Raw genomic sequence first — 20,831 nt, forward strand, 5'->3', positions numbered from 1 at the left:
ATGTCCATATTGGGATGTTTATAGTTCCCTGGCTATTTTACAAAAAGCCATAGTCAGTTTAGAGTCTTTTGAAAATTATTTATATATATAGATCCATAAGAATTTATTCAATTTGACATCTATATTCTGCCACACTACCGCAAAGACGTGCAGAGGGTCGAGTCGGTCCAAAGAATGGCCACCAGAATGGTCTCAGGGCTTAAAGGTCTCCCGTACGAAGCAAGACTAGACAATTTGCAGCTCTACACTCTAGAGGAGCGCAGGGAGAGGGGAGACATGATTGAGACGTTTAAATACGTCACCGGACGTATAGAAGTGGAAGATAACATCTTCCTTCTTAGAGGCCTCTCAACCACAAGAGGGCACCCGCTCAAACTCAGGGGCAGAAAATTTCACGGCGACACCAGGAAGTATTTCTTCACGGAGCGAGTGATTGATCGGTGGAACGGGCTTCCAGTGCAGGTGATCGAGGCCAGCAGCGTGCCAGATTTTAAGAATAAATGGGACGCCCATGTGGGATCCCTAAGAGGGTCAGGGCAAAACACTAGCTAATCTTAAGGGGAGGGTCTATAGTGGGCAGACTTGATGGGCCTTGGCCCTTTTCTGCCGTCATCTTTCTATGTTTCTATGTTTACTGTACTTAACTAGACAACTCAGTCCAAAGTGAATCACAATATAGAAACATCATCACAAAACGTTAAAAAAACAAACAAAAGAAAATCACAATATAAACATAAAACAGTCAATATAATCATCAACACTGAAACATATTAAAACAATCAGGACCAGCCAAAGGGCATCTTACACCTTAGGTGAAAAGTTCAGTCATATGCACTCCATCAAGGGGAGATTCATGGCCCTCCTTCTCCCTCTCCATAGTCCAGTATCTCTCTCCTTCCTTCCTTCCATGGTGTCCCTTCTCCCTCCCTAAAGTTCACCAGCATCCATTTCCCTTCCTTCCCTACCCAAGGTGTTCAACATCTCACTTCTGTCTCTCCCCCCAGTGAGGTGTTCAGTAGTTCCCCCCTCCCCTTCCTTATTCTCTCTAGGGTGGTGCGATAGTTAGTGTGTCTACAGAAGTCTAATTGCAGTTGGCAGGAGGCCTTATGCATCCATACATGTTCAAGGTTTTTCAGGTCCTGTCCCCTCCGAATGTTCTATTTCAAGGGAGGGGGATGGGAGCCAGCTGATCCTGAGCATGTGTAAATGCTCAAGGGCCCATGACAACTGTGATAAGTCTTTTGGAGATTCTCTATCAGATCAGTTTAGCCCTCTCAACTGTACTGGCCTGGGTAGATTGTTCCGGCCCAGAAAACAACCAAGTTCCCATAATATCCACAATAAATCTTATAATTAGAACATATGCAAGGAAAGTAAGAAGAAAACCCATGAATCATAAAAATCATAATCATAATTTCTTCCCCAAAATTCTTTAATTTCTTCCACAAAATTATACTTCATTTTAATATCTAACAGTAATGAATTGCAGTTCAGAGGGACTCTGCTTTGAGGGAACAGTTCAAAGCAGAGTCCAAATTAAAGAATTTTGGGGAAGAAATTATGATTATGATTTTTATGATTCATGGGTTTTCTTCTTACTTTCCTTGCATATGTTCTAATTATAAGATTTAATGTGGATATTATTGGAACTTGGTTGTTTTCTGGGCCGGAACAATCTACCCAGGCCAGTACAGTTGAGAGGGCTAAAGTGATCCGATAGAGAATCTCCAAAAGACAGAGCTGGCTCCTCTTCCAAGAAAGAAGTCATGGAATTCTGGTTATATCAAATAAGATTGAATGTGAATTTACAAGAATTCAAAGCAGAAAAGACAGAGGTTTGCTGAGATCTTAATTTAGGGTTATCATAAGGTTCCGAACACAGGAGGATGGGTTTTACTTCGACTGAAAGCAATGGAAGTAAAACTTAAATGTCTCAATCCGTCCTCCTTAATCTCCTCTTTAGCAGATGTTGCTTAGCCTAAGACGTTGAATATTTGGGATCTGATACCCTTCATTGCCTTAAAAACAGTAGTTACAAGTTTGATCTTGTAATAATAGGCCCAATTTACAACGCCAGGGTTGTATCTAGATTTACTTTCATAGGATTATTTGCAAACCAACCACCAACACATTGGCAGCATTTGGCTATTTTAGCACAAGCATCAAGAAAAGATCCAGCTTGCAGAGAAATACTTCAGAGTAAATGTATCAAATCTATTTTTTCTGAAGTACTTTCCAAGCGCCTCTCGCTTTGATCATCTTACTCCCCTATATCTCCACCATCATTGGCTTCCTATTTCTTTTTTGGTATTCAATTTAAAATTCTTATTTTAACTTTTTTTTAACTTTTTTAATTCTTTATTCGTTTTTAAAACTTTCAATAATTGCAACATAAGATACAATCACTTGACACTTTAACATCACTTAACTAATACACATCAAAAACTAATAACACATAAAATATCCCCTCCCCTTATACCCTCAATTGTATTTAAACATAAGAAAACATAACATAAGATATCCCTCCCCCTCTAGACGTGTATAAATAAAGGGAAAAAACAATATTCATTCTGTACAGTAATTTTGTTAATGGCCCCCAAACATCCTTGAATTTCCTAAAATGCCCCTGCTGTATAGCAATTACTCGTTCCATTTTAAAGATGTGGCACAACGAACTCCACCAAAAATTATAGCTCAACCTATCCCAGTTTTTCCAATTTTTCATAATATGTTGTATGGCAACCCCTGTCATAATAAGTAAAAGTTTATTATTAGAAGAGGTTTGTCTCCTAGCTCTCATTGATGTCCCAAATAATTTAAATCAATTCACTGTAATAGTCCAGCTTATCTCTCTTCTCTCATTAGGTCTTGTCCACCAAGACTTTTGCGTTCTCTGAATGATCAGCGTCTTCAAATTCCTCCTGTTCGTGCATTTCATTATGAATTAACTAGAGAAAGAGCTTTGCTTTTGTATTTCACCATCTCTTCGGAATTCTCTTCCAAATATACCCCCACCTTTTACTAAACCGCAATAGCGGTTATTAGCGTAGGGAGCTGCGCTGCTCCTGACACTCATAGGAACTCATAGGAACACAGCTCCCTGCGCTAATAACCGCTATTGCAGTTTAGTAACAGAAGGGGGGGGGGGGGGAAGGGATAGTACGTCTTGAATCCACTTATTTGAAATTTAGATCTCTTTTAAAGACATTTAGTATTGAGACATTTATTATTATTTTTTTCTTTTCATTTAGATGATTCTGGTGTCATGATACTAGTGAGGCAGTCTGCAGAATGTTTTATATTTGTTTTAATTTTTTTTTTTTTTCATACTGTGCTATCTCTAGTTTCATTTTTGGATATGGAGTTCCTTTCTATTTTAATTGTAATTTTGTAAACCGCTCTGTTATTGCCTAAGGAAGGGTGGTATATTTAATATTTAATAGGGTGGTATATTAAACCATAATAGGTGGTATATTAAACCATAAACTATAAAGACTGTAAATAAAATAGGTGAGAAAAAAGATCCATGTGGCACTCTGCTCTCCATCAACCAAAAATCTGAGGCAGATGACCCCAATCATGCCTGTAACAATCTCTCTGCTAAAAAACCAGGCATAAACATTCCCCAAATCTGTCAGCCTTTCCAAAAGCTGCCAAGGGTCCAAAGCTGCCGAGAGATTTGATTGGATTAATTACCTTTCCTACCCTTATCCTAGTCAGTCTCAGTTTTATTGTTCTCCAGGAGGTCTGTATCAACAGTGCTAGTACCTAACTCTTTTATAAATCCTGATTGTACAGGAGCCAAAAAGTGCCCCTGTTCAAGAAATTTAATAAACTGCCTGAGACGACCGACCGACTCAGCTGGTTTAGCCACAAAAAAAAGGAAATATTGGCTACAGGATGATTGTTTTCACAAGAAGGGCTCTAAAGGCGACTTTTTTTTAAACTGCTGAGCAATAATCAGCTTCTTAAGCGCAGCAGGATAAACCCTCTCTGCAAGGCACTAATTAGCAACACTAGATCAGGGGTGTATATATAATAATAATAATAATAGCAATAACAGTTTTATAGACCACCCAAATCAAAAACTCAGGACAGTTTACAAGTACATTCTCCTACAAGTGCAGCAGGAACAAGCATTTTGTAAAAGGACACATTCACCAAAAGAGCAGCATCACTCAGGGACATAGGTAGAGGGGGTTGCTGAAAAGTTCTTAGCCCAACCAACCAACTTCCTAAAGTCAGAGCGTTATTTTGCCACTGTGGCTGAAAAGAGTGTTATCTTATTTCGTGAAGTGCCAATTTGCGGAAACAAAATTCTATGCTTTGACATTGTTTCAGATCATCGATTGAATTGTATCCATGCCATTCTCTTGTTGGTTGGGCTGAGAACTTTTCAGCATCACCTCCTATCATAAAGAAGAGTTATTTTACCACAAGTCAAAATTTTTTTTTTTTTTTAGCACAGTCTCGTTGCGTAAAATGGGACCCTGTGCTCAAATAACCTGCCTTGTGGTAAAATAACTTGCCCCTTCCCCCTGTAGTTACTAATAACAGAGTAAAATAAATGCCTTAACAGTAGCCCCATGTTAATAACTTCCCCCTTCAGTGAAACCAGCTCTTAAATTGTGCAAGTGCCAATTTTTTCCAATGTACATGTATAAGTATCAGCGCTTGCATGTGTATGACTGGAATGTCAGAACACTACAGGCATAACAGTGGCTAATTAAGGAGCCAAACTGCTAGAAAATCATTAGAAATATTGGAGGGTTACAACCCTAATTGAAGTGAGCAGCTGACGCTTCTGCATGACTCCAAGAAGATGCAAACGATGACAGGCATTTAATAAAATATATGTGTAGCGTCATGGAAAATCTGGAACACACATATAATTTTGGGGGACCTCACAAACCATGCCCAGAACATCGTCCCCCTCTTTGCATCAGTGCATCCAATGACATTTACTTGTGTAAACAGTGGCATTGTAAAACTGGCATTTACATATGTAAATGCCACTCAAGGCTACCGACGGCTAGATTCTCAAACAGTCACGGTAAAAACGGATGGGTCACTTTTGCAGCCATTATTGTAGCAGTTTCAAAAGGGCGGGTCATTCTCAAAAATCACTGCATGCAAATAAGGTTGGTTGAGAGAGCAAAGGTTTGCTAACTTTACATGAGATGAATCGCTGGTGATAGTGATCAGCCCATACATAGAATACACCATGAAAGAGACGTAAATGTGTGCGTGTGCCGGGAAAAGCAACACCGTAAGTGGTGTGTCAATCATAGGTGTGCCAGAGCTATTGGATGAAGGAAAGGGAAGGGAGGGGAGATGCAACAAGCATGCATAAAATATGCCTTTTCTCCCCCCCAACTGCTATAATTCATGTAAATCTTGTAATTTGTTTATAATGTCATATTTTTTTCATGAATCACAGCCAGAAACACATAAGACACAGCTACGAGGGTCATTTCATAAATAATGCACACTATTTTTTTTAAAAATTTTACTTTTTTTTTTTTCAACATCCGGGAAGCTTCATTATTCCATCCAAGACACCATTTTAGTTCAGTTGTCGAATGGCTCAGGTTCTGGCGAAAGAAAGCTCTTCCAGAGATGCAAAATGATGTCCATGCATAGGTTGTTTCAACTTTGGAAAAAGGTCAAAGTCTAGTGAACTCATGTCTGGAATGTAGGAAGCATAAGGTAACGCCTCCCAGCCATATTCGCGTAGTTTTTCAATGACGAGTGGAGAGCTCCATCTTCCTCATAACAAAAAAATTCCAATGAGCTCAATCAAAAGTCAAACAAATGATGATTTTTGCTTATGATCATGAAGGCATCATCATTATAGACAAAGTTCCATGTGGAAGAAGTGTCACAGCAGCGTATTATCGTGATTTTTTGCAAATAATGCGCAGAAAAATGCACAAAACCCAACCTGGGCCATTCATTCTTCACGACAACGCTCGCCGCACATAGGGAATGCCATTGAAAAACTACGCAAATACGGCTGGGAGGTGTTACCTAATGCTCCCTGCAGTCCAGATATGAGACCACCAGACATTGACCTTTTTCCAAAGTTGAAACAACCTATGCCTGGACATTGTTTTGCATCTCTGGAAGAGCTTTCTTCCGCCGGTACCCGAGCCATTCGGCAACTGAACTAAAACGGTATCTTGGTTAGAATAATGAAGCTTCCCGGATGTTAGGACTCAGTCATTGCAAAGCAGGGAGACTATATTGAAGGATTGTAAAGAAATACTTGGAAAAAAATACCCAAAACATATAAATTTTAAAAAATAGTGTGCATTATTTATGAAATGACCCTCGTATAATGCATGTGCTCAAGAAGCGTGCTTTTGTCCACCCCCCTAAAAAACACTATAATTTATGTGAATCATGTAGGGGGTTTTTTTTCTCATAAGTAACAGTCAAAACACATGCCAGAGATGCACTTTTCACAGTACCAGCACCCCTGGACCAGTCACTGATTTTTGGTGGCCAAAAGCCGGTGCCGCACTTGGATAATCACTTGGCGATGTTGAAGAATCCGCCGGAGTGCTCGCTTAAATACTGATGAGCCCATTTGCAAGACAGAATTGGAGAGTGCTAGGAGACTCAGAAAAGACCACGGGAAGCCGTTGTGTAATCCGCTGCTAAAGTACCTGCACGCTACACTGGCTGGAACCGGTGTACGACCTTAAGTTTTGAGAATCTAGCCCTAAGTCTATCTGAAGTGTTAATCTCCCTTTGTTATCTAATTGGCTGTGTTGCTGGCTTTTCTCCCTCTATCTGCACTATCACATCTTGCGCAGAATAGCTGTTGATGAGAAACCCTTAAGTTTACACTTGTAATATGTAAAGTAAAGGGCTCAAAGAAGTCTTTCACCAGCACCCATTCTCCTGCCTGTTGCCTGAACCTGTGCAGAAACGTGTCTCCACAAGACACAAGGGGGCACACTTCCCACAGCATTAGGGCCTGGCACCAGATTATTTCCTCCCCTTCCCCCCTCATCTAGAGTTAGAGAAAGGGCTGCACAGAAATGCCACAGCACTGCCAAATGGGCATGTGCCTGTCTCGTATCCTTAGGGTCCTACCTACCTACTAAGAATTTTCCACAGAGAAAACCTTTAGTCCATAAGAACTAGGAAGAGAGAAACACCAAGAATAAAGATGGACATATAACCATAGGAGCCAGCTCTGTGGGTGCTTGAGCATCACCAATATTGAGCAAACTACTTGGCCTGTGTCCAGAGTTGGGGTCATTTCCATTGGATTTAGCACCCCAGGTCATTTTCAAAAGTTGGCTCCTGTGCATATAACCCTAACCTTGTTGAAAAGTGTTCGAATATTGTGCACTGGAAGGTTTATGGATATCCGCAATGCTGGTGGGAAAGCTTTCTGGGGTGCAAGGATACTTTCTGGTCTAGCTTCTCAGGGTCTGGTTTAGTCTTGTCTGTGGGACCTTCTTGGTTCCACCCGCAGGAGAAAAAATATTTCTCCTTCTGCATTTAAAGATGGGCCCATTTTAAAGCTTTCTCCAGCTGCAGAAAAGGAAAATCGACGTGGGTTGCCATCCCTTCCACTACAGCAGAGAGAAAGATGCTGTAAGCACCTGGGAGACAGGAAGCCAAGCCCTCTTCACCTGTGCATGGACTTTTCCAAGCTGTTGGCAGGGAGAAGCTGCACCTCCGCTTTTCTATCAAGAACACGAGATGGAAAAGAGAAGTTTGCTGACACCGTTGTTCAGCACAAGGCCAAAGAAGATGCAGTAATGAATCTTTGAGCCTCTGCAACCATGAAGCATTTTTTAAAAAGTTTAATATTATACCTTACATCAGTGGTTCCCAACCCTGTCCTGGAGGACCACCAGGCCAATCGGGTTTTCAGACCAATCCTAATGAATATGCATGGAGCAGATTTGCATGCCTATAACTTCTATTATATGCAAATCTCTCTCATGTATATTCATTAGGGCTAGCCTGAAAACCCGATTGGCCTGGTGGTCCTCCAGGACAGGGTTGGGAACCACTGCCTTACATCACTATCAGCCCTCACACAAGCAGCCCATGCAGTTAGACTTTATTTTCGGCTGTCCAAGTTCCCCTCCCCCCCCACCCCTTCTCACAGTCCTGTATCAGCTCTTTTTAAAAAAACTCAGATTAGCCTTGGATTAGATAGCACTGCAGCTTGCAAGCTTCCAGCTGAGATTGGCTTCAGCAATACAGACGTTTTATGTCTTAATGCCACATCTGTTCGTGGCTAGGGGAGAAAGGGGGCGGGAGCAAGGATTATGAAGACTGTAAACCCCCAATTACCCCCCCCCTCTCATGCAGCAGAACCAGAGACACATGTATTCAACCCCCCCCCCACATAAAAAAAAAGCCACAATGCAAATTAAGATTTAAATCCACAAGATTCACAAGATCCACCTTGAATTCTCATCAATGTCACCTCCCCCGCTACCCCTTCCGACTGTCCACTCTGCCGACCTCACTTCGACAACCCCTTATGACCCTTTTTCCTTTTGTGAAGTTACGGAAGAAGAAACTGCTCACCTTCTCTCCTCCTCCAAACCCACCACCTGTTCCTCTGATCCGATTCCTACCTGCCTACTCGGATCCATCTCTCCCGCTGTCATCCCTCCCATCTGTCACATCCTCAACCTTTCGCTCTCCACTGCTACAGTTCCTGATGTCTTCAAACATGCTGTAGTTACATCCCTACTTAAAAAGCCCTCGCTAGACCCCACATCCTCCTCCAACTACTGCCGTATCTCCCTCCTCCCTTTCCTATCCAACCTACTTCAATGCGCTGTTCACCGTCGTTGCCTGGACTAGAGTTGCGCGGGGACAGAAATCCCACCCGTCCCCACCTGTCCCCGCCAAAGTCCCACCCGTCCCCACCCGTCCCCGTGAGGAATCCCACCCGTCCCCACGAGGAATCCCTCCGTCCCCACCCGTCCCCGGGAGGAATCCCCTCCGTCCCCACCCGTCCCCGCGAGGAATCCCCTCCGTCCCCACCCATCCCCGCGAGGAATCCCCTCCGTCCCCGCCCGTCCATATAAACTTCAGAAATAGTTATTTCATTTAATTATGCTACTGAATTAAAGGCTCTGGTAGAAACCCATTTACAAATAAGCACAAAGACTTTATTAATTTGAAAATATTAATTGGGAAGAATACATACTTTGCAAATGGGTTTCTACCAGAGCCTCTAATGTTTATAAATTTTTATCAACACAACTAATATACTACTTTATCCTGAAGCAAAATAAAAAAAAAGAAATATAATTCTTTTCCTACCTTTGTTGCCTGGTTTCTGCTTTCCTCATGTTCTCATTCAATTCCTTCCATCCACTGTCTCTCTTCCTTCTGCATCTTCCATTTGCTCTGTTACTGTGCCTCTCCCTTTCTTCCCCCTTCCAAATTGGTCTGGCACCCATCTTCTTCTCTCCGCTCCCCCATAGTCTGGCATCTGTCTTCTTCCCTGCCAGTGTCTTCTCCCTACTCTCTCTTCCCCATTTCCTTTCAGCATCCTTCTCCCCCCCATCTTCCCCATGTCCTGTCAGCGTCCTTCTCCCCCCTCTGTCTTCCACATGTGCTTTCAGTGTCCTTCTCCCCCCTCTGCTTCCCCATGTCCTTTCAGCGTCCTTCTCCCTCTCTGTCTTCCCCATGGCCTTTCAGCGTCCTTCTCCACCCCCCCCGTCTTCCCCATGTCCTTTCAGCGTCCTTCTCCACCCCTTTGTCTTCCCCATGTGTTTTCAGCATCCTTCTCCACCCCTTTGTCTTCCCCATGTGCTTTCAGCATCCTTCTCCACCCCTTTGTCTTCCACAAGTGCTTTCAGAGTCCTTCCCCCCCCCCCGCCCTTCCATGGCCTTTCAGCGTCCTTCTCCACCCCTTTGTCTTCCCCATGTCCTTTCAGCGTCCTTCTCCACCCCTTTGTCTTCCCCATGTGCTTTCAGCATCCTTCTCCCCCCTCTGTCTTCCACAAGTGCTTTCAGAGTCCTTCCCCCCCCGCCCGCCCACCCGCCCTTCCCATGGCCTTTCAGCGTCCTTCTCCACCCCTTTGTATTCCCCATGTGCTTTCAGCGTCCTTCTCCCTCCTCTGTCTTCAAGTGCTTTCAGAGTCCTTCCCCCCCTCCTCCCGTCTTCCCCATGGACTTTCAGCGTCCTTCTCCCCACTCCTTCTCTACCGCCCCGGGTGCAGTACAGCAGGCCAGGTCCCCTTACTTTTGTGGCACTTCCCCGACCGACTGACAACAGCCCCGGTCCGACAAACCTCCCTGCCCTTAACTGCGAATCTAAATTACCTTATTACAGCTGCTGTAAGAAGATAATTTAGATTCGCGGCTACAGGGCAGGGAGGATTGTCGGACCGGGGCTGTTGTCGGTCGGTCGGGGAAGTGCCACAAAAGTAAGGGGACCTGGCCGGCTGTGCTGCAACTGGGGCGGGGTGGGGCGGGGCGGACCGCCCCCTCCCTTGGTAGCCACTCGAACCGCGAGGCTACTCTCCTCCTTACCTGCACTGCCTGCAGCACAGAGCCAAACGGAAGTCTTCCTGACGTCAGCGCTGACGTCGGAGGGAGGGAGGGCTGTGTTTAAGCCCTCCCTCCCCTCCGACGTCAGCGCTGACGTCGGGAAGACTTCCGTTCGGCTCTGTGCTGCAAGCAGAGAAGGTAGGGAGAAGAGCCGCGCGACTGAGTACATCCAGCTTTGTTTAAGCCCTCCCTCCCCTCCGACGTCAGCGCTGGCGTCGGGAAGACTTCCGTTCGGCTCTGTGCTGCAAGCAGAGAAGGTAGGGAGAAGAGCCGCGCGAGTACATCCAGCCCCGCAGGAACCCCGCGACCCTCGGAGGTGTCCCCACGGGATCCCCGCGACCCTAGGGGGCGTCCCCACGGGATCCCCGCGACCCTAGGGGCGTCCCCACGGGATCCCCGCGACCCAAAGGGGGAACCCGCGGGATGCCCGCGGGATTCCCGTCGTCCCCGTTCCCGTGCAGCTCTCTAGCCTGGACTTCCTTTCCTCATAATATTCTTGACCCGCTTCAGTCAGGCTTCCACCCTCTTCACTCTACTGAAACTACCTTTGATAAAGTCTCTAATGACCTGCTCCTGACCAAATCCAATGGACTATACTCTATCCTCATTCTTCTCGATCCGTCTGCTGCCTTCGACACTGTTGATCACTGCCTCCTCCTCGACGTGTTGTCCTCACAGGGATTCCGGGGTTCTGCTCTCTCCTGGTTTTCTTCCAATCTCTCTCGTCCTTCTACGGGAGTTCAGGCCCAAATTTCAGCCTGCCTGTCCGACACTGCCGCTTGGATGTCTCGCCGCCATCTCAAATTAAATATGACTAAAACTTATCTTTCCGCCTAAACGCACCTCCCACCTCCCGTCGTTCTCTATTTTGGTGGATAACACTATCCTCCTCCCTGTCTCGTTGGCTCGCAACTTTGGGGTGATCTTTGACTCCTCTCTCTCCTTCTCTGCTCAGATCCAACAAATCGCCAAATTCTATCGCTTTCTCCTCTATAACATTACCAAAATCCGTCTTCTTCTCTCTGAACATACGACCAAAACCCTTGTCCATGCTCTCATCACCTCGTGCTTAGACTACTGCAGCGTACTTCCCTTGGGCCTCCTGCGGGCCCATCTCTCGCCTCTTCAATCCATTCAAAATGCTGCTGCGTGACTCATATTCCATGAGAACCGCTATTCTCACATTACCCCCCTCCTCAAGTCGCTTCATTGGCTCCCCGTCCATCTCTGAATACAGTTTAAACTCTTCTTGCTGACTTACAAATGCATTCGCTCTGAAGCCCCCCATTATCTCTCTTCACTTATCTCCCCCTATGCTCCTCCCCATGATCACCATTCGTCAAGCAAGCCCCTCTTATCTGTACCCTTCTCTTCCACTGCCAACTCCAGACTCCGTCCCTTTTTTCATGTGGCGCCGTATGCCTGGAACAGGCTGCCTGAATCAATACGTCATGCTCCCTCCCTAGCAGCGTTCAAATCCAAACTAAAAGCCCACTTTTTTGAATCTGTTTTCAACTCCTAACTCTCACTCACTACTGTCAGATACCTATATCCAGTGTATCATTTCCTCTACCATAATCTCCCCAATCCCGAAATGTCCTGTCTAAATTAGATTGTAAGTTCTTCTGAGCAGGGACTGTCAATTGTTTGTTAAAACGTACAGCGTGCGTACACTTTTCAGCGCTTTAGAAATAATAAATAGTAATAGTAGTCCAGAACAGTAATTTGTATAAATGCTGTAGATCAGTTTTCGTGCATTCATTGCAAGACAGCACAGGCTAAGGGACGGATATACCAGGGTGGTTTTAAAAATTTAGTCAAAAAAAGCATGTTAAATAACTTCATGGAGGGATATACACTTAGTCCAGCGAGTTCCTAGCTCACAAAAAAATTGGAAGCTCGCTGGATAGCCCTCAATGGAGAGTACGTTGTTTAACTTACTTTTTTTTTTAAACCAAATTTTTCAAACCACCTTCGTACAAGGCGTCTAAATCTGAGGAGGGGGTGAGGGGAGGTAGAACTATTAATGAAGTCCTGACTTCAGGGCAGAAAACGAAAACAGGCGAATCAATGAATCTATCAAGTTGCTCCCCCCCCCCCTCTCCCCAAGTGGGAATCTCAATCAATGAAGTGGCAAAACATAACTGCAAGTCCTGGAGGCCGTCATCACCCATCAGATACCTTACAATAAGCAGAAAGCTGCCTCACAGTTGTATACATGCCAAGTAGGGTAAGCCTTTAATAGGGCTATTTGGGGTGGGTGGAGAAAGGGAGAGCAAGCTTTCGCACTGTTCCTTTGCAATTCTTCAGCAGTGAGGGAATTTCGACATGGAGAAAATGAAGCGGCTACAGCTGAATTAAAAGAAGGAGTTTGCCTGCTAAGTAACCCCCTCCCATCTCAACACACTGTTTGTGCTTTCCAAAATGGACAGAGTCGACTAGCCCCTTTCCCCACCTCCTGGCTGCTCCTCTTAGATCAGTGGTTCTTAACCTTGTTGGAGGTACTGAACCCCAGTTTCATATGCGTGTTCACTGAACCCTTCTTTATTGGAAAAATAAAATATGATTTTTACAAATTCAAAACATAGGTATACAGTAAGGGAAAAAAATAATATCAATTTTGAAAACAAAAAAGTTCTCCTATATTTCGAATAATAATAACATAATAATGAAATTTACTGCAAATCAGTGTGACTTCTGTTGTTGCCTCTCAGAGACCAGTTCAGAAATGCGTGGCTTTACCTTGGCAAGTGCCACTCTCATGTCATTTTCGCAACAAAGTCTGTTCCTTTTCTTCGTTTTTATGTCCAGCATCCTCAAAAAGGATTGCGCGCTATATGAGTCGGAGGTGTGTTTTGACCTCCGCCGAACCCGCGAGACTGACTCACCGAACCCCTGGGGTTCGGTCGAACCCAAGTTAAGAACCACTGTCTTAGATGCTCAGAGCTCTCTCTACACCTCAGGTGTCCCCCAGCAGGAATCTCTTGTCAGAAAGTGAGAAAGAAGATGCTTCGAGAACAAAACAAACAGAAAAAGAAAGAAAAGCCCTATCTTGTAGCTGACGAGCGCCAGATAAGCCCAATCTCCAGCCCTGCCCCTTCTATTCAGGCCGGGCTACCTGCTCAGAGGAGCCGGGTTCAGATCCCCCCACCTCCTTTTGTTCTGCGCAGTTTTAGTGAGGGCTGGTCTGGCACCTAATTGCTGTTTTCGGATTGTAAAAGTCGCCTCAGAGACTGGGGGAAGGAGGGGGGGGGAGGCATAAGTGTTTTAAAAGATCCCTTAAAGAAAAAAAAAAAAAAGAAGGGGTTATCTACAATGCTCGCAATGGACTTTCTGACAGGGAATCTCTGCTTTTTCAAACCAGTTATTTGGCCTCTCTGGGAGGCTGTTTCCAAACCAGGTTGTATTAATGTAATATTAGCCCCCCCCCCAAAAAAAAAAAAATCTGACGTACAAGCTCCCACTAAGAAATATACCCCAACCGAAAAAAAACCAACTTTAATTTGATACATTTGGGTAAATATCATCAAGTCTAAAAATTTACTCCATTACCAGGGTTTATGAGTAAGAAATTGGAACACAAACCAAAACAGACCCTCTTCACAATTAAAATACATCCATACGTTACTTGTTCTATGCAAAACTGTTATTGAAGTAGTGCACTTTTTTTTCTCTTTCTTTATGTTACATAAAACTGGAAATTTTTTCAATAAAAATTATTGAACCCCCTGCACCCCCCCCCAAAAAAAAAAATAAACCAACAAAAACAAAACCAACCCCATCTATATCTTCCTGTAGATTCCTACCTACTTGGTTGCATTCAGTAATAACAGTGGAAGACATTCCTCGTACCTTGCAGGCTCCACCGCTCCCGTTAATTAGGAAAATTATTCATACCATCGGGGGGGGGGGGGGCGACTATCCATTTTACCACGTTTGCTCTCTTTGGGGATCCCCCCCCCCGAGACAGAAGGACACCCCGAAACAGCCGCCTCCATCGGCTGGCGGCCGAGCCCCTCTTATCAGCCCCTCCTGGCGCTCTCACTTACTTCTCCGATGCCTCCTTCCCCGGGGCATGTGCCGGTGGCTGTCAACGTGCTCCACGCAGTTCAAAACGATAAGGAAGCAAGAAAGGAGCCGCAAGCGCATAGTCACCCCGTCGGTGGTGGCCGGCCCTTCTTCTTTTTTTTTTTTTTTCCCCTTTTTTCCTGTGTAGAAGAATCCAACCCCCTCTCCCCCCCCCCCTCGGCGATCTCCTTGCACCGGTCCGAAGAAGAAACACCTCCCCCCCCCCCCCGGGGCCAGGTAGTTCAGCAGACGGAGAGGACGCTCGCCCCGCCCCCGCGCCGGAGAGCCAGCGGCGGATGGATCAGTGCGTGCTCATGCCGCCCGCGCGCTCTGCCGGAGGGCTGGGAAGGGCCCCGGGGGCCCCAGGGAGCATGGTGCGGTGGGAGCAGACCTCCTCCGGCTCGGGGAGAGCTCAGCGACCGCCGCCGCCGGGGATCCGGCTCTCATCTGTCACTTTCCAGCCGGCTCCGGAAGAGATGCTGCCTTTGCCTTCTCACTGGACACATGCAACCGCTCTAGGCTCCTTCCAACAACCCGCATGTAAGGGGGTAGGATTCCTTATAGGTAGGATTGTTTCTTTTTATAGGACTTGAGGGGGAATGGGGGAGGGGGAGTGCGAATGGGGGGGGGGGGAGAGGGATGGACGTAGCAAACACAGTACAATATTTGTAAAAAAAAAAAAAAAAAAAAAGTGTTCAAGTCAAGGTTGCTGTAGGGTTGGGGGGCAGTTTAATTTGCAGGATTTCTTTCCAGATGTCCGAGAGGAACAGCGTGGATGGATGGAGAGAGAGAGAGAGAGAGAGGCAGAATTCCTGGGTGCCGGGGTGGGGTGGGGGGTGCCAGGCTCCTCACCTTCAGCAGTGCGAATAGCTAGGCTCACATTGGTGCCAACCCCCAGAGATATAAAATCCAGCGTCCCGAGCGCACAGCAGCCACCCTAAACCCTTCCTGGTCCTTCCTCCAAACTCCTGGCAATATTTTAACTACAGCGCCTTTTCTCTCCTCTCGTTCAAACCAAAGCTTAAGTATTGAAAGCGGACTCCAGTAGGACGTGGGCAGTCCTAAAAGAGGCCTCCAATCGCCTGTCAGATGGTCCCAGAGGAAGAGCAGGAGGAATCTACTTTTGCATTACTCTGCAGTGTGATCCCCCCTCCAAATACATATATTAGGGTGGTTAAAGATTGCCCAGAAATAAAATGAAGACGATAGAAGGCAGACCTCTTGTGACAGAAGTTATTAAAATGCTATTACCTTAAATAGTTTATCTGCCATCTGCAGTGATATTGCATCCCCAAGAATTAATGAAGGTTTGAAGCATGCTGATTGGATCCACCTCACACTCAAGTAATTCTGGCCTTCCAGAGGTGTTGGGGTATGGCTTCATAATGTTGCTATTTCACTATTAACTTTTTTTTTTTTCTTCAAAATATCAGCTTTGCCTGTTTCCTGACTGTTGCTTTATTTATTTAATTTTCTATACCAGGGAGCTGAGAATGGTTTACATTAATTTATTTAGGTACTCAAGCATTTTTCCCTGTCTGTCCCTGCGGGCTCACAATCTACCTAATGTACCTGGGGCAATGGGGGGATTAAGTGGCTTGCCCAGGGTCACAAGGAGCAGCGTGGGTTTGAACCCACAACCTCAGGGTGCTGAGGCTGTAGCTTTTTAACCACTGCGCCACACATTCCCCCCTTTTTCTTTTGGTCTTAATTGTAAATCTAGTGGGGGGTGGGGGGGATTTTTTTTTTTTTTTTAAGTTGTCCAGTTCCCAGAGAAGAGTTTTTAGCCAGTCCTGAGTTTGTGCTTACCTCCCAAAAGCAGCGGCAGCCCTGATTCTGCCAATAGAAATAAGCAGTGCAGGTCTCATCAAGCATCAGAATGGGGCTGTCGGAATTGAAACTCGGGACTGATATCTGAAGGGATACTGAAAAGTTCTCAGCCCAACCAAGAAGAGAATGACACGGATATGGGTCAATCAGTGATCTGAAACAATGTGAAAACAAAGAATTTCATTTCTGCAAATTGGCACTTAATGAAATAAGATAACACTCTCAGCTACAGTGGCAAAATAAAGCTCAGAATTTAGAAAGTCGGTTGGTTGTGCTGAGAACTTTGCAGCACTTCCCTCCTAAAATCTCTGTCCTGGAACTGTGTAGCGTAGCAGCTCTGGAAATCACCTTCAAGGAGGGAAATTCAGTCTCCTAAGTGGCCTCTCTGTGGAAGCTATCAACCAACACAATTCGCTCAGAATTAATAATCCAAAGACCCACTACTCAAGTAATCAGTGTACACTCAGTCCCTATGGATATAACCTTATATTCTTCCTAAAGAAGATTTTCATGGACCTCGGTGGTACCTTCTGTATGTATTAAACTTTTTTCATACAGAGTATTGGCACCCAAGTTCATCATCGGTCCCAAATGTATATTTCTTTATATATATATTATTTCTATTTTCAAATATTCTTAGTAAGATAAATACTCATCTCAGTCTACGCGGGTGGGGGCAGGCACTCCGACATAGGACTATGTTCGCCCATACAGTGCTTTATCAAAGAAAAATCTCCCTTAAGCCAAACAGCTCATGCTCCCTGCGTTCGCTCGTTTTTCCAGTCATGAAATGGGTACAATAAACGTAGAGGGGCGTAATCAAAAGGAACGTCTAAGTTCGTTTTTGTCTAAGTCGCAAGAGGTCTAAAGTAAAAACCAGCTTAGGACACATTTTTGAAAAATACGTCCAAATTTTTTTCCCTTTTGAAAATCGTCTAACTAGCTTCTAATCTTTTTAATTCTACTTAATTTGTAACATCTTTTAACTATTGTAAACCGCATAGAACTTCACGGTCCTGCGGTATATAAACTGTTATTATTATTATTATTATGTCCTGCCGATCTGATCGTCCAAGCCGCTAAATCGTCTATCTTTATACCACATTTTCGTCCAAGTCAAAAACGCCTAGAACAAGCCCTGTTGGACGTGGGAGGGGTCTGCAAAGTGATGGACTGAACACCCAGACATGGCACCTAAATAGTGGGGTACCTTACAGGGCACTGCTGTGAATTTCACAAAAAGGGTGCCATGTCTTCATCTCACTACAGCTCCCTTATAGGTCATGGTGAGCCCCCCAAACCACCTCCAGAATCCCCTAGACCCACTTATCTACCACCCTAATAGCCCTTATGGCTGCAGGAGCCACTTATATGTCAATACAAAAGGGTTTTGGGTGTGTATAGGGGAGTGCACATGCTTCAGTATCAATGCAGTGATTATACGGGCTTATGGGCATGGGGTCTCCTCTCTATGGGTCCCTAACCCACTCCCAAGACGACTTAAGCTGCCTCTGTGCAGGACGACTAGGCTTTCCTATGCCAGGCTGCCAGGTGATGATGTTCTGGAGGCTGAATTTTACAGGTGTGATTATGATTTTTATGGGGTGGGGGTGGTCAGTGATCACTGGGGTAGTTTGTGGGGGTCTGTATTATGTGTTGGCAGTGCTTATCTGGTGACTTTAGGTGGGTTTTTGTGACTTAGACCATGTTTTAAATGGTCTAAGTCACAACGTCTAAGTTCCGTCTAAGATCTGATGTAAAACTTTCGGTTATACATGCTGTACGACTAAGTCTAAGCCTGCTCAAATCCCGTCCTCGACACTCTTCCTGAAACGCCCGGTTTAACTATGGTCATTCAGTGGCACTATGAAGGCCTAGGTCGTTTATAAATACATCCAAAACCCGGTTTGATTATTGGCACTTGGACGTCTTTCGTTTATGATCGTCCAAGTACTGACTTAGGCCGGTTTTTGGACGTTTTTCTCTTTCGATTATGAGCCCCATAGCCTGCATCTTGTACATAATAGTCTGCAGTTTTTCTTTTGTTTTTTGCTTGTTCTCACTATACTGCAGATCCTGTTGGATTTTTTTTTGTTATTGTTTATGCTTTCCAACATATGGAAGGTTGGAAAGAATTAGGTAAAAGGAGTCTGTCTGCATCTGGGGGCAGAATAACCATCTAAAGAAGGGCCTGAAGTCATGTGGAGGACAATTCTTTAACAGTGCACCTATATGCAGAGCTGGGCTTCTCAACATAGTCAAGTTGCAAGTTTTTATTAAAATTTGATTATGTCTTTTATCCAATTTCTAAGCGAGATACAAATTAAAATCTAATAGGGAAAACGAAAACAATAACATGACTAAAATAAAAACAATGCAATAACAGGGCCACCAGGTTTTCAGGATATCCATAATTAGGGTTACCAGTCGTCTGGATTTCCCTGGACATATCCTACTTTTGAGGACATGGCTGGGGGGCCGGATGGCTTTTCAAACCCCTGTACTTTGTCCAGGTTTTGAAAAGCTGTGTCGGGCAGGGAGGAAGTCCATGCATGCGTGGACGCTAAGTGATGACATCACGCGGTAGGTAGGTGTGGCCTCCTCCCTGCCTGCGTAGGTGCGGACCTCCTCCTTGCCCGACAAGGCAGGCGGCAGGGATTGAGCTAGGGCGGGCATGGGGCGGGGACGGGCAGGCCTGGGGTGGGGCTAGGGAGCGCGGATTTTTCCAAAAGGAAAATCTAGCAGCCCTGTCCACCATCAGTGGCGTAGCGAGGGTGAGTGCCACCCAGGGCAGTGGCATCCTTCGCCTGCCCTCTTCTCCCCTTCACTGTGCGTGCACCCCTTCCCTTCCCCTGTACTTCTTTAATTTTCCTGGCTTTGAACAGCATTGTAGATTTTCTGCCCACACCATGTCCGCTCTCCCTCTGACGTGACTTCCTAGGCGCAGGACCTGGAAGTGATAGAGCGGGCAATGGGCTCATAATGCAGCTTGCGCTGGGAAAATGAAAGAGGCACAAGGGAAGGGGCGCACATGCACAGCAGGGGGGGGCAGGAAGGAGCCGGGGGGGGGGGGAGGGCAGAGAGGAGGACGTTGATTGGGCTAAAGGGAGGAAGTGTCTTGTTGCCTACCGCAGGTCAAAGGACGAGAGCTGCTAACTGCGCTAGAAATATAGCTATTTGGAGGTTAGGATCCTTACTGTCGATTTAATGTCTTGTCATATAGATGGATCTCGCTGGATAATTGGATCTAGAGCAGACCAGTCAAGCTTCCAGCAGACTTCAGCAAACGGCAGAAAGTGAATTTGGTTTGTAAGGGAATAGATTATGGTGTCGAAAATCTTTATTAACAATGTCACTGTTGGGAGAATAGACATGTCGACAAAATATTTTACCTGTTGTTCCCTGAAGAACTTGGAGAAACAGGAGATGACAACTTCCCAAAGAATGGAAAGAAAGAACAAACAGCGAAGGAGACTCTGTTGCCGAAACTTGAATCCTAATCGGGACTTTATATGATCTTTTGGATCAAAGACTTGTTGGACAATTATTGTTCGTTTAATAAATGTAACTGTTGGATGGTATAGACATCTGTCTTGCCTCTTCCTTTTTTGTTCATGCAGAAAGGCTTACATTATAGCTGTACTATGTAATACTATGCCATGAAAAATGTTAAATATATTATAATTTTACAGTATGTATGGAAAACTTGTAGCTAATGGGAGGGAGGGGGGAGCATGATGGATGCAATTGCAAAAAGGTTTCGTGGTAAGCATGGGTCCTTTGGCGCATGCCCAAAAGAAAATGGAGGTGCCAGCACACCTTAGTGCCTGTTCTTTTTGCAAGATTCATATTTAAGTATAGAACAGGGGTCTCCAAACTTTTTGCCATGAGGGCCTCATTGGGTACTTCAGCACTTTTCAGCGGGCCGTAGTAAAAAAAAAAAAAAGATAAATAATTCTAGATATATGAGTTTTATTGACAGCAGAAAATTTTATAAACTAATTACAGAGTATGTGAGATTAAATTATTGTATATTAACGACGATGAACACTACCAGCAAATTCTCATATTTTCATCACAAATATGTGAATAAGTGAATACGCCCCTTTAAATATAAATTTAAGCAATTACAAATTGAGTATTACACTGCACCACTGTATTAGCTGTAACGACTAGTAACAAACTTCCAGATTCAATTTAAAGATTAGTCACAGTGCCAGAGCTACCTACAACGCCGTGAATTGATACTGTTGATCGAGGCCAAACAAGTACGAAGAAATACCGCAAAGTATACAATTACAATTCAGTATTAAATAAAGTTGTGAATAAGATTAATATATTGATATTCCATATTATGTTAATATTTTGAATACAATTTTAAGTAA

The 20,831-nt window shown here is 44.8% G+C and overlaps 1 protein-coding gene and 1 long non-coding RNA gene across 5 annotated transcripts in view; one reads left to right on the forward strand and one right to left on the reverse strand.

Annotated features, from left to right (window-relative positions):
• RSPO3 (R-spondin 3) overlaps nucleotides 1-14,759 on the reverse strand; it is a 231,684-nt gene extending 216,925 nt beyond the window's left edge. The window contains exon 1 of one of the 4 annotated variants that reach the window (XM_033938932.1): nucleotides 14,598-14,759. In XM_033938932.1, the coding sequence (XP_033794823.1) occupies nucleotides 14,598-14,697 (100 nt within the window). In that variant the 5' untranslated portion in view covers nucleotides 14,698-14,759. Of the gene's footprint in view, nucleotides 1-14,354; nucleotides 14,482-14,597 lie in introns of those variants that run through there. The other 3 variants (XM_033938934.1, XM_033938935.1, XM_033938933.1) reach the window with 3 other exon arrangements.
• A 27-nt stretch (nucleotides 14,760-14,786) lies between these two features.
• LOC117357805 lies at nucleotides 14,787-20,392 on the forward strand. The gene is made up of 2 exons (XR_004538862.1): nucleotides 14,787-15,180; nucleotides 19,670-20,392. It is a non-coding gene; the product is annotated as an uncharacterized LOC117357805 (long non-coding RNA).
• The last annotated feature ends 439 nt before the right edge of the window (nucleotides 20,393-20,831 follow it).

This window comes from Geotrypetes seraphini, chromosome 3 (assembly GCF_902459505.1).
Source record: "Geotrypetes seraphini chromosome 3, aGeoSer1.1, whole genome shotgun sequence".
NCBI lineage: Eukaryota > Metazoa > Chordata > Amphibia > Gymnophiona > Dermophiidae > Geotrypetes > Geotrypetes seraphini.